Here is a 13,479-nt window from a genome sequence, read left to right as displayed (position 1 = left end):
ATAGACATTGTGAATGTTATGCGGGTAGATTACTATCAGGTAAACATTTTTGTGCGAACATTCAGTTACTGTATTAAACTTACACAAAAACTTACTCTTCAAAGTTTTTTCACCTTTAATGTACTGGCAACAAGAGGTACAGGGCGAAACTAATGAGACAGATTATCTACATACACGAACGCAAGTGCATGTGCCAAACTATACTACAGAAACTTCAAAAGTTCACATTGTCGACCATGCTCCGAGCACACTTGAGAACGTTAGTGAATATTTTTAGCTATAGAGTTTCAGTCGAACTTTCTATAAATGAATGAAATGTATTTATACTTGAGTGGCGAGACAATGATGACTGTTATAAGTTAACACGTAAATTTGTGTGTAATTATTTTGGGAGGATTATTCTATATCTTGCAATGTATGACTGACAATTTAAACAACTCATTAGGGACCACTGGGTTGGAGTAATTTCTGTTAAATGTCTTGCCAAGGACACACATGTCTAATTTGGTAACAGCAGCACCGAGCCTCGACGCGTTACCTCTGGGCTATATATACATGTAGGCGGGCTGATAGTTTTTTCTCATTTTTTTGGAGAAAATCGAACACAGTTTAAATATTCTCTAGGTTTTTTTTAAATTCTCTAGCGTGTATCTTTCTGGCAGCATTAAGCGGTAGTTTGCACATTAACAAAAATAGAGTAGTGTGGTGGGGTAAAAAAGGACACGGGGTAAAGCGGGACATTTGTAAAATAGTTTAAGGCTTTTAATAACAGAAAATTAATAATAACATTGAATAAAGTTTATATTTTTGCCACAAATTGGGTATTGCTATTCCATATTTCGCACAAGCCACTTCTCATAGACTATCTCCAGGAGCCTTATTTGACTGATTTCCGAACAAATTTTTCATACATTATCTTGTTGTTATATTAATATACTTCATATTCGAATTACCCAGGAAGTATAAATTAATAAAAAATTTTAAAAAGCCCAATAAAGTTCGGCTATTAAAACCTACACAGCTTCAAAGTAGGGTAAAATGGGAGAAAAAATAAAAGATTTTATATTAATAGCATTCTGCAACTCGTAGTTAGCCCACTAAAGTCTGAATAGCTGTGCTAGTTTTTTTTACCAGCACCTTAAAGGCCTCGACCAACGAAAAAGCATTTGTGTTAATAAAAATGCTCGATTGTGATCTAAGAGTGCCACCAAAGTTTCAAATAAAGGAACAGCTTCTAAAATATCACGCGACAAAAACGCGGGAGTAAAAAATCGGTCGTGCGAGTATGCCTCATCAACTTCATATATGGTGGGGTGGGATAAGATGGGACACCGCCTTTCGTTCCAACATCCCATTTTGTAGATTTTTCTCACAAATTATATGAGACAAAATCAAATTGTACGAAATGTTTCAGCTTATTATATTAACCTATGATACTCGATTAATGGTTCAAACTCGCAAACTACAAAACTTGGGCGGTTTTAACATGATTTGAGCAAACATTTTTAAGTTAGCACCTTAATATTACGACTTTATTTTTCAGAAACAGCCAGCACGACAGAATATGGCCAGCACGACAGCGAATGATAAGTCTGTGTTCGCAAAAATCTTACTTGTTATCATTTTTATCGTGTTTATCTTCTTTCAAAAAGCCTGAGTGGTGACATGTAGAAAAATGTTCAAATCTCATCAAACGAGAATATTTTGAAAGAGGTATAAGGTCTTGTACGAAAAACTGATGTATATGTTTCTGTTTAAAACTCTGTTAGAACACAATAACGTGGTATGACCACAGCACTTACAATCATTGATTTGAATTTTGTAAATTTAGCTCACTCGTAAACAATCATAATCAAATAAACGTACAGTACAATGGGGGAAGATGGGACACCTTTTCATTCTATTTTCTCGTACATTTTGGTAGTTAAAAAAGAACACTCAAAGAATTATAAAACCTTGTCCTCGCGACTTTCATAGACCGTTGTTAATTGTTTAAAACACCAGAATATTAAGATATTGTGTGCTAAAGGTGTCCCATCTCCCCCCACCCCACTAAACAATAGTATACTAAAGTGATATAGCTGTTTACTTCAGTATACTATGGTGATAAATCAGACTTCAGTATACTGTTATACATCAGAACATACACTGCTCGTAGGGTATACAGTTACTGTAAGCGTGTAATAGCTGTTGCTGATCAGGATATGGTACTAATCTTGCGCACAAACCTCGATTTCACAAACATGTAGGAGATGTGTTATCTATTTCATGCAGCCAAGATAAAGGATTACTGACAAAATGTGCATTAATGGAATGATTAACTTGTTTTTAAGAAATAAGACTTTTAATATAACGATGCAGTTCACAGCTTGCGCGTTATAAACGTGTGTTTTCTTCTGTTGTGTAGTATTTCATTTTTTAAACCCCACCGCATTTGCAAGGAATAAAAGTGCATATTTCGGACATTAAAACATGTTATGCTTTCTTTGATTACATTTAGATAATGTATTTGTGATTATGATATGCCAGCCATCAGTAACAGCACAAGAACATGCTAGAAACCACTTTCGTCCAAACGAATAGAACATTCTTATATAGTTAAATGTGAAAATCAAGTGGCGTTAACCGCGATTTCATGATGTTTTAGCGAGAATAATCTTTGTTAATCGGTCACACCTTATATCAGTGGTGTGCGAAACTACGCGTACACACGTTTAAACTTTTATTATAACAACAAAATGCATGACAACTTATCTACATTGTCTTTCGTAGCGTACGGAGATTGCCTTTCTACAGTAAAGGAGTTTACTGAATTTTGCAAGAGCAAAGCGCGGACCGTTTAGATTAAATAAAGCAGAAGCAGTTTCACGGGAATTATTTTTAAATATTAACTTTTCTAGAAGTTATTATCAATTTTCTGTTGTTACAAGTTTGTATGCATGTTATTTACGTGTATTCCCAATAATAAATTCATTTATTAATCAAAATTAACAATGATTTTAAACTGTCCCGTCTTACCGTGTATGTTTTCGAATTGCTAAATTTCGAATCGCTAAAGTTACACCTGCTGTGCGAAAAGCTAAATAACTTTTCGTGTATTTTAATATATTTCTCATAGATATATACTTTTAGTTGTAACCGTCATATACTTAGAGTTTGGAAACAGTGGGCAATGTGTACTTAAGGGTCCTCTATTTCTCTGTTGGCAAATTGAAAAATCCTATATACCTTATTTAACAAAAACAAAGCACAGCTCCCAAACAATGCTTGAATTGAAGAAACGTATAATAAGAGTGGGCCTCAGGATGTGTGAATTATTTGTTTACATACGAACTCTGGTCCTGTTTTAAACAGCAACACCATTGATCAATGTGATTTCAGCCGATTCTGTTAGTTTTTTAAACCTAGGAAAGCAGCAATCCCAGCAACTGCAGTAAATACGATTCCAGTGACCCAAAAGCTATTATTGGTTGGTTCGATACTTGGCTTAGGTTCCTGAAAATAAACTTAGTTTTAATAAAAAATGTAAATACTAGACGAAAATCTATATTTAAATATTCTCTATCAAATACGTAATACTGACAAGGTAAAATACGATGAAAGGGAAACGTTTTGGTAAAATATGACACCAATACTTTATTTGTGTCACTCTTGTTGGAACATACCGGTCCATCCTCAGTTTAAAAGTCACGAAGATTAATTTGCCTCGTAATAAACTAATTAGGCATCGCAACAGTCCAGTTTAATCTGCTACCGATGCAAAACGTTTTAAACACGATAAAACAGCATCAGTTCTACAAAACTTTGTTAGGAATAATAAATACTCACATCGCTAGGAATAATAGAGCTGTCAGAATCGGTGGAAGAAAAGTCATTGTCATCGGTAGAATAGTACTGGAATCCCGAATTTGAAGATTGTTCAGTTTTGTTTGGCTTGTTATCTGCCTGCGGTGTTGTTAATGATTTTTTTTGTCGTAGTGGTTGCTGGGGCACGGGCTTCATATTGCCAAGCAATTGGAAACACTATAAAGAATAAGTTTTCGTATAAATTTAATACAGTAACCGATTGTTCGCATTTAAAATGTTTACCTGATAGTAATTTACCCGCATAACATTCACAATGTCTGTATGCTGGTGGAGCTCTCTGTCGACGTCCACCACTTCGTAGTCGTACATGGCAGCCATTGTTGGTCGAAGTAAAACGATTTTCATCGTACTGGTTTGTAACTTGAACTTTGATGCTGTGAAGATGTCCAGCTTTTTCCAACACACGAAAAACGTACAACCGACGATTGTCAACACTGAAAATATTAAATATTCAACCGCAATGAACACAATTTCGTTTTTTTATGTAAACTAAAACAGTTCCCATAAGAAAGAAAATGATTTTATGACAAGTTTTCTATATTAACGTGAGAATACTACCACCATCTTGCTCCACCCTACCATATACCTTATCGCCTTGTTATCCTTTATAATCACCCTTATTGGACGGATCTCATCCACACTGACAGATCCAGTTGATATTAGTTGACAAGTTTCATGTAATTCAGTTCCATTTTGAAACGATTTTGCAATTGAGTCTTGCGAAAACTGAATATTCGATGGTTTTGTGATGAGCAAGTTACCGGTATATTTTCTTCTACCATCCATATCTGAGCATGCGAGGTCTTTCTATTGTACTTACAATAAACTAATGCCAAGGAAAGAATTCGTTACTCATTAAACCGAGACGACAGTTTGGCCTACGGGGAAGCCCCTCGTGCGTAACTCCAGTATTTAGAAAATATTACGTCATGGACACAGACACAGTTGATTTGTTGAGCCATGGTGTTTGAAGTTCTCGCTAAGTATTAACGTACAGTGTTCTGTTCCCTTAGTCTTGCACAGATTGGCTACGCGTACAATTGTGCTTGCACTTGAAAGAGACGATTTGGAATACCTCGGCATGATCAATTTAAGACTATTCTCAATCTTCATGAATTAAAACAGAATTAAAGTCAAATCTTATTATTGGTGATTTGATGTAGATTATTTTCTACTTCGTTAAAGCAAGTTACATTCATTCAAGTTGGTCAAAGAAGTCGCGTTACTTAATAGTCAATACACATAAGTGCCACAAATTGGGTAATGCTATTTAATATTTCGCACAAGCCACTTCTCATAGATTATCTTTAAGTGTCTTATTTGACTGATCTTCGAACATGTTTTCCATACATTATCTTGTTGTTATATCAATACTTCATATTTGAATTACCCAGGAAGTATAAATTAATAATTTTAAAACAAGCCCAATAAAGCTTAGCAATAAAAACCCACACAATTCAAAAGTGGGGTAAAAAAAATTTGAAAGTATTGCCAAGAAATTGGAAACTTCATGGAAATATAAATACACGTTCAAACCAATGTCCATAGAAAAAATGTGCAAAATACATTGGTGACTATAGTATATAAAGCGGCCACTAATTAAACCACGTTGATAGCGCAACAACATAACTAGCGTAATGCAAAGTTTCATGAATAGGTTTTTATCACAAACATTGGAGTCCGTGTATAAACGTGTTGTGCGGAGTACAGTGGGTTGCCGTATATAAACATGTGTAGTACGGTGGGTTGCGTGGGGTAAGATGGAATATATTTAGCACATAATATCCAAATGTCCTGAACAAATGCCAACGCTCTATGGGAGTGGTGATGATAATATTGCGAAAGCTGTAAATTTTACTTGTTTACTGTACCAAATGGGACGGAAAAATAAAATAAAAAAGTCGCATCTTTATAAATTTTACTTTAAGAATAAAAACCTCGATGTCCAATTGGTAAGGTTTCTAAATTTGTGTATGTTTATTGCAGTAGCAGGAAGAAATCAAAAATAAAAACAGCCACTAAAGTTTCCGCTCTAAATATACTATGTATATAAATATACTAAACCCTGTTCCTGTTAATATAGTAGGGTGGGGGAAGATGGGACACCTTTTGATTCTATTTTCTCGTCGCGTTTGATAGTACACAAAGAACAATCAATGAATTATAAAACTGTATCTTCACGACTTCCACAGGCCGTTGTTAATTGTTTAAAACACGATAAGGCTATTTGAATATTATGTGTTAAAGGTGTCCCATCTTTCCCCACTTTACTATACGTAACAGTGGTGAAATCCATGGATGCCCATAAAGCGGAGATATAACAACTTAATATTAATCATCATCACAATCAAACATTTTGGTCATTCATCCAATAACTATAAGTGTGTATAGGCCAACGTCTATACTAACTTTGGTATAGGCATACTTCCTCGTGTACCATTGTATAACTTTAGGGGCTTCCCCATTGGCAAAAGTGGAGTTCGGAAAGCGGTATAATGATTGTACGCATAGAGGGCGCCATGATTGTACGGTATGTATGGGAGTTCGCTTCAGGTCGTTCGCAGTCTGGCTTATAGTGTTGTCAAGTCTTGACTATTTTATATTGTGAAGTAAAGATTTTATCTGATGAACTATGTATGGTAGAAACCAATATACCGGTAACTTGTGCATCATGAAACCCACGAATATTCAGTTTTCGCAAGACTCAGTTGCAAAATCATTTAAAAATGAGGGAGCTGAATTACATGATACTTGTCAACTAATATCAACTGGATCTGTCAGTGCGGATGAGATCCGTCCAATAAGAGTGATTATAAAGGATAACAAGGCGATAAGGTATATTACAAAACTTCGACACCGATGTGATTGTTATTGGTTTAATCGTTAATTATATCATAATAACAATATTCGCGTTAAACTGTTGCATAAAGGGCATCGGTATAAAGTATTTAACCGTATTTTTGCATTCATCAAACAAAAGGCAAATCAAATAGTGCATGGTACGTTTTAGGTTAGAAAACTTTACGTTACTAAAACATTCCTTGTGTTCATGCTGTGACCACGGACCACAAAATGCAAAAATAAAGTTTGCAAGTAGAGATGTAGAACTGAAATCGAACAAAAACTGCACCACACGGTAATATAAATTGAAAGTTAAGTTTTCTAAAAATCGTTATGGGGAATTTAGTGAAATGTATAACCAAAGATGGAGCGTAGTCTTCAGGTTGTCTTTATTGAACTTAATCCACCATACTATAGTTGCGCATTCAACCGGGAAGGATCTGGAATATCAAATGACGTCAAACTTTAGACGGTGTGGTTATGAATAAAACAACCAATATCGTTTAGCTTAGTCGTTGCCACCTGTATGCTAATTTGAATTCAGTTCTATTTTAAACGGGCTACCATTAAAAACAAAAGGGGAAATGTATAAACGAATAAACCTGTGAAACCTTACCCGGAAACCAAAGTTAGGAAACGGCGCTCGTGATGTCCGCCATTACGGAGGCCACAGAGCGTGAATCGCCTATCCAAATGCATGGTCGGCATGTGTTCATTTAGTTCTTGTAAGCGATACAAATCTAGAAAACACGTATAGCGGTTGTTTTAACATTTAAAATATAATTTCTAATATAAATCTTGTTATATAATATTAAACCTAGGAATTAATGTGAAGTAAATTAATATTTTGACGGGTTTCAGCGTACAGTTTGGTATAACAGGATACTTTACGTTGGCGATTAAGACTAGCAGCAATCAGCTTAGTTTACATAATAGTATATGATCATACTTACGAATCTACAAAGCCATTCTTTACTACATTTATAATCCAACATGAGTGGACATGCAGCTCCAAACTGTTTAAATACTAGCTAACTAGCAGATAAGGTGTTCGCGTTTTCCGATTTCATAAAGACCCGCAACGCAGAAAAGGTAGCTTACTAATTCAAGCAGAGGACCAAAAATAGTAACTCAGTATTGTTTTCCTCAATGTCACTTCGATATTAGGCAAATTTTACAAAGATACCCTAAGTTTCGTTGCCGGGTATACGTGTTAAGTTTGTGAGCCAAAAAGTAAAATCACGGCAATTTACATGCAAAACTGCAGCTAGATACACCAGTTTATAGTGATGTTATGCGTTTTTGTTTGTATTTTTTATTTTAAACATGTTTTTTTTATGTTTTTGGTTAGTAAACTTGATATTTTCTGTTTTTATACTCTTTAATCGATTAAGTGTTCAATAAAAGTTGATTATTTTTGTGAGGTTTATTATTGTGATAAGATATAACATTAGTAGAAAGCCATTTTTACGCGCAGAAGTGCTTGGTTTTTAAAAAATCGCAATATTTAAACGAAAAACAGCACCCAGCAATGATAAAATGCTATGCCGTGGGCTCTGTAATGGTGGCGACTATGACGTCATAAACGTGAGACAATGGATAATAAGACTCCTTGTTTTACAATCCGTTTCCTAACTTGGTCTATACTAACTTTACCGGAAACTATATGGTGTATACACAACTTTGTAACTCCAGCGCCGTAGCACAGTTGGTTAGCGCGCCCGTCTGTAACCAGAGGGTACAAGGCTCGATGCTGCTACCATTGTGAGCGCATGTGTCCTTGGGCAAGACACTTAACGGCAACTGCTCTAACGCAGTGGTCACTAATGGGTTGTCCAAATTATCAGCCAGACACAAAACAAATCCTAAAAGATCACCCACAAAGTAACAAACGTGGTTACTCGTAAACGGCCGCGAGATGTTAAACCCGTGTGATAAGGACTGTCGTTTTCCGGCCACGCGAGGATAAAGTAAATTACATTTATAAGTCCTATAGTATGATGGGGAAAGATGGGAAACCTTATCATTCTATTTTCTCGTTTCATTTGGTAGTAAACAAAGAACATAGAACAGTATCCTCAATATATAGAACCGTATCCTCACGACTCCCATATACACCATTGTTAATTGTTTAAAACACGATTAGGGTATATTATGTGCTAAAGGTGTCCCACCTTCCCACGTCCTACTATTTGAATACCAACTGAACAAGTTTGTCCTGAATAAACACAATTTTATCAATATCTGTTTGATCGACTTTTCAGTGTTGACAATCGTCGGTTGTACGTTTTTCGTGTGTTGGAAATATCTGGACATCTTCACAGCATCAAAGTTCAAGTTATAAACCAGTACGATGAAGAACGTTTTACTTCGACCAACAATGGCTGCCATGTACGACTACGAAGTGGTGGACGTCGACAGAGAGCTCCACCAGCATACAGACATTGTGAATGTTATGAGGGTATATCACAAGCAGGTAAACATTTTAAGTACGAACAATTAGTTGCTGTATTTAATTTACACGAAACTTACTCTTTGAAGTTTTTTCACCTTCAATCTACGGGCAACATGAGGTACAGGGCAGAACTAATATGACGGATCATCTATATACACCGCGAGGCTATAGGTCAAATTATACTCCAGAAACTTCAAGATTTGACACTGTCGATCATGCCCGGAACATAGAGAACGTTAGTAAATATTTTTAGCTATAGACCTTCAGTCGAATTGTTTTTATGAATAAATGTAATTCATTTATAGCCTTTTTATACTTAAGCGGCGAGATAATGATGGCCGTTATAAGTTAACACGCATGTAAACTTGTGTGTAAACATTTTGTGAGGAGTTTTCCAAATGTTGCAATGTATGACCGACAATTTAAACAACCAATTAGGGACCACTGGGTTGGAGCAATTTCTGTTAAATGTATTTCCCGAAAAAACACATGCTTAAATTTGTAACAGCAGCACCAAGCGTCGACGTGTTACCTCTGCGCTATACACATACAGACGCGCTGATAATTTTTCCATGACAACAGGAAAGCCTATTATGTGCTTTGGAGAAAACACAGTTTGAAAATTCTCTAGAGTTTTTAATTCCCTAACGCATATCTTCTTGGCAGCAGTAACGGTATTTTGCACATTAACCAAAATAGATTATGGGTTACGGTGGGGTAAAGAAGGACACGGGGTAAAGCGGAATATTTTTAAACAAGTTACGGCTTTTAACAACATAAAATTGATAATAACATTAAATAAAGTGCATATTTTTCCTCAAATTAGGTATTACTATTACTTATTTCGCACAAGCCACCTCTCATAGATCATCTCCAAGGGCCTTTAAGTTTACTGAATTTCAAACACATTTTCCATACATTATCATGTTGTTGTATCAATACTTGGTATTTGAATTAAACCCAGGAAGTATAAGTTAAAAACAATCCCAATAAAGTTTGGCAATAAAAACTCACACTACAAAGTTAGGGTAAAATAAAACATTTTGTACAGTATTCTGCAACTCGCAGTTATCCCACTAAAGTCTGAATGACTGTGCTAATTTCTTTACCACCTTATTAAAGAGGTCTATATACCAACAAAAAAATATTTTTTTGTGGTAATAGAATTGCTCGAATGTGATCTAAGAGTGCCACAAAAGTTTCAAATAAAAAAACGGCTTCTAAAAACATCGCGTGAAAAACATCGGTCGTGCGATTATGCCCCTTTAACTTTTATATATCGTAGGGTGGGAAAAGATGCATATTTTTTGTGTATATTTTTGTGTGCGACATGGTTCAAACTCGCAAACTACAAAACTTGGGCGGTTTTAACATGATTTGAGTAAACATTTCTAAGTTAGCACCTTAATATTACGACTTTATTTTTCAGAAACAGCCAGCACGACAGAGTATGGCCAGCACGACACAGCATGATGAGTATTTGTTCGCAAAAATCTTACTTTTTCTTCTGTTTATCTTCTTTTTGGCAATATTTCCCAAAAAAGCCTGAGTGGTGACATGTATAGGAAAATGTTCAAATCTCACCAAACGAGAATATTTTGAAAGAGGTATAAGGCCTTGTACGAAAAACTGAAGTATATGTTTCTGTTTAAAACTCTGTTAGAACACAATAACGTGATATAACCAGCAATCACAATCATTGTTTTATATTTTGTAAGTTTAACTCACTCGTAAACAAACGTGAATAAATAAACGTATAACCCACTTATCCGGCGTGATTGGAAACGACAGTCTTTATAACACAGGCTGTGATCTGTTTCACTTTCTTGACAGCCTTTACGAGTTTGCACATATGGAACTTTATAAGTGATATTTTTTTGGACATTTTTATTTAATGCATGGCTAAGAATTTAGACCACCAATAAGGAACTACTCATTTAGAGAAATTTTCATTAAGCGTTTTGCCCAAAGACTTACAGTCTATAGTACATTGGGGGAAGATAGAACGCTTAAACACATATTGCCAAATATTTCCAAAATCAAAATAGATGACGGTTTTTATTTAATACCACGAATTAGTACTATCATTCCTTTATTAATTGACACCAATTTAATAAAATATAATCCGCACAACAATTGAAATTTTACAAATTCGAAAACACACAGGATAAGATGGGACAGTTTGAAATCATTGTTAATTTTGATTATTAAGTGTATTTATAAATAGGAATATACGTAAATAACACGAAATAATGCTGGTTTGAAAATTAAATCTAAACATTCTTTTTCTTGCCCTACTGCTATAGTTTTTAACATGTTACCTATACATTATATTATTGCATAACAACTGGTATTGTTTGAACGACAATGGGTAATGTTCGAACATGAATGGATAAATATTGTATCCTACAAATGTATGAATTTGTAATAACAGAAAATTGATAATAACTATTGATAAAGTTTTTGCTACAAATTGGGTATTACTACTCTGTTTTTGGCACAAGCCCCTTCTTATAAATTAACACCAAGTGCAAATGACCAAATTTCGAATATAGTGGAGTGGGGCAAGATGGGAAACCTTGTGTAAAGGTGTCCCATCTTCTCCCACCCTACTGTATATTTTCAAAATATTATTTTTTTATTATATCAGTATCTTACAGTTGAAAAACCCCTGAGGTATAAATTACCAAATTAAAATCAAATCTTTCAAAGTTTGGCAATGAAAACATCCAAAACTACAATGTGGGGAAAGATGGGACTCAAAATTATATTTACATTGGCAGTACTCTATACAACTTGTCGTTAACCTACCAAGTTTAACAAGCTGTGCTAGTTTCTTTGCCATTTAAACTTTATATATATACCGTTTAACTGATATTTTTTTGTTGTTTTTACCATAAATTAAAGTCATATTGGCCTCTGTCTGTTTTCTTTATGCTTATATCTCAGTGTTTTTTTTTACAAAACTAAAACTAGTTTTATGAGACAAAATCAAACTGTACGGAATATTCCAGGTTGTTTTATGAAGCTATGAAACTAGTTTAATCGTTCGCACACGCAAACTAAAAAAATCATTGGCTTTACTATGATTTAGCGAGCATTCAAAAATAGCACCTTACTATTTCGCTTTTTTTACCTGTTCAAAGTATACTGTTTCTATTTTACATATTTTTTTAATATTTAAAAACAGTAATCAGCTTTGACAGTCGTTTTATAAAGTCGTGATAATACTGTCGAATAATTCTGTAACCTTATTTTCCTGATTATCATTAAATGGGGGTCCGTAAAAGGAAAATTAAAAAAGAGTCTCGTCTAACAAGTGTCCTATCTTCCCCCGCCCTACTATACGATACACTGACAACGGTAGCAGCGTCGAGCCTCGAATTCAATCCACTGCTGGTCTAGACTCTAGAGCAGCGTAAACTGGGGTAAATTCTTTGTATGTAGAGGGTAAATGCGCCACCAATCGGAAACCACATCAGTTGATGGAACAGAAGAAATGTGCCAATTGTATATACTTTACCAGACATTATTGAACAACTCGTTGCCAAAAAGCAAGCGCATCTGCAGTCGCATTAAATATAACTGATGTAATTAGTTGTTTTTGCTGTTTAATAAATGAGCGCCATATCAGCTCTCGCGAATTAAACACGAAGAGAAAGAACTATAAATGCATACAGGACATTTATTTGTTTTTAAACAAGCATAGAGCAACTTATTTGTTCTCGCGTGCCAGCCATTAACGATAGCCTGCACCAAAGTTGGTCTGCTGCACAAGAACCGTATGCCACACCATGCAACTCGTGCGCGTTTAATGTTGAGTTTTTAGAACGTTGCGAAAGTGGTTAAACATCCAGACGGTCGTACCGTGAGGGAAAGATGAAAAGAACTTTGAAGAGAGGGTTAAACAGTACAAAAAACCGTTGAGAGGCAAACGGGAGGGCCTGTTGCTGTTGGGTCCGCCGGTTTATTGCTCGGGGTGGCTGGTTCATCACCCTGGTTCGCTTTGTTTTACCCTTAAAGAGAACCGAGGTTAGTAATTATAGTTGGTGTCCCGACCGTCCTTACTGTTTATGCATTATGGTCATTTAAGTTTCACTCAGTGGCGCCTCTGGCGCTTATTAGTTGGACGCGCGATTTTTTTACAATAAGAAACGAAGTGGAAAATATTGCATACCAAATCACCAATTATAAAATTTGGCCTCAATTCTGTTTTAATTCATAAAAATTGAGAATAGTCTTAGATTAATCACGATGAGGCACGCCAAGTCGTCTCTTTCACGCTCTCGCGCAATTCTACCCATAGCCGCAATCTG

The 13,479-nt window shown here is 35.3% G+C and overlaps 2 protein-coding genes across 5 annotated transcripts; one reads left to right on the top strand and one right to left on the bottom strand.

Annotated features, from left to right (window-relative positions):
- Window positions 1-10,931, top strand: LOC100182085. Of its 4 annotated transcripts, XM_004225473.4 has the most exons (5): window positions 6,375-6,702; window positions 8,973-9,184; window positions 9,250-9,303; window positions 9,382-9,398; window positions 10,593-10,931. In XM_004225473.4, exons 1-5 carry the CDS (start codon window positions 6,500-6,502, stop codon window positions 10,710-10,712), a joined length of 606 nt encoding a protein of 201 aa, XP_004225521.1. In that variant the 5' UTR covers window positions 6,375-6,499; the 3' UTR covers window positions 10,713-10,931. The 4 variants fall into 4 exon arrangements, 3 of the variants coding, with proteins under 3 accessions (XP_004225521.1, XP_018668270.1, XP_002132101.1); XM_002132065.5 differs by having other exon boundaries at window positions 6,378-6,702; window positions 9,250-9,398; XR_001974824.2 differs by lacking the exons at window positions 6,375-6,702; window positions 8,973-9,184 and adding an exon at window positions 1-39 and having other exon boundaries at window positions 9,250-9,398.
- On the bottom strand, window positions 3,176-4,773 carry LOC100184451. The gene is made up of 4 exons (XM_002132056.5): window positions 4,454-4,773; window positions 4,090-4,301; window positions 3,829-4,023; window positions 3,176-3,495 (listed from the first exon to the last, which is right to left on the bottom strand). Exons 1-3 carry the CDS (start codon window positions 4,651-4,653, stop codon window positions 3,938-3,940), a joined length of 498 nt encoding a protein of 165 aa, XP_002132092.3. The 5' UTR covers window positions 4,654-4,773; the 3' UTR covers window positions 3,176-3,495; window positions 3,829-3,937.
- Window positions 10,932-13,479: the final 2,548 nt, after the last annotated feature.

The sequence above is a fragment of the Ciona intestinalis genome, chromosome 1 (genome assembly GCF_000224145.3).
Source record: "Ciona intestinalis chromosome 1, KH, whole genome shotgun sequence".
NCBI lineage: Eukaryota > Metazoa > Chordata > Ascidiacea > Phlebobranchia > Cionidae > Ciona > Ciona intestinalis.
Note: the sequence above shows the minus strand (reverse complement) of the source record. Positions and strands in the feature narration are given on the sequence as shown.

Bases quoted from the DNA above. Each gene is read 5' to 3' on its own strand.
- LOC100182085 (XM_002132065.5), top strand. From the start codon at position 6,500: ATGTATGGTAGAAACCAATATACCGGTAACTTGTGCATCATGAAACCC. The intron at 6,703-8,972 runs GTATATTACAAA...TCGACTTTTCAG, and splicing joins AAGGATAACAAGGCGATAAG to TGTTGACAATCGTCGGTTGT. The intron at 9,185-9,249 runs GTAAACATTTTA...TACTCTTTGAAG, and splicing joins TGAGGGTATATCACAAGCAG to TTTTTTCACCTTCAATCTAC.
- LOC100184451 (XM_002132056.5), bottom strand. From the start codon at position 4,653: ATGGATGGTAGAAGAAAATATACCGGTAACTTGCTCATCACAAAACCA. The intron at 4,302-4,453 runs GTATATGGTAGG...TAATATTTTCAG, and splicing joins AAGGATAACAAGGCGATAAG to TGTTGACAATCGTCGGTTGT. The intron at 4,024-4,089 runs GTAAACATTTTA...TATTCTTTATAG, and splicing joins TGCGGGTAAATTACTATCAG to TGTTTCCAATTGCTTGGCAA.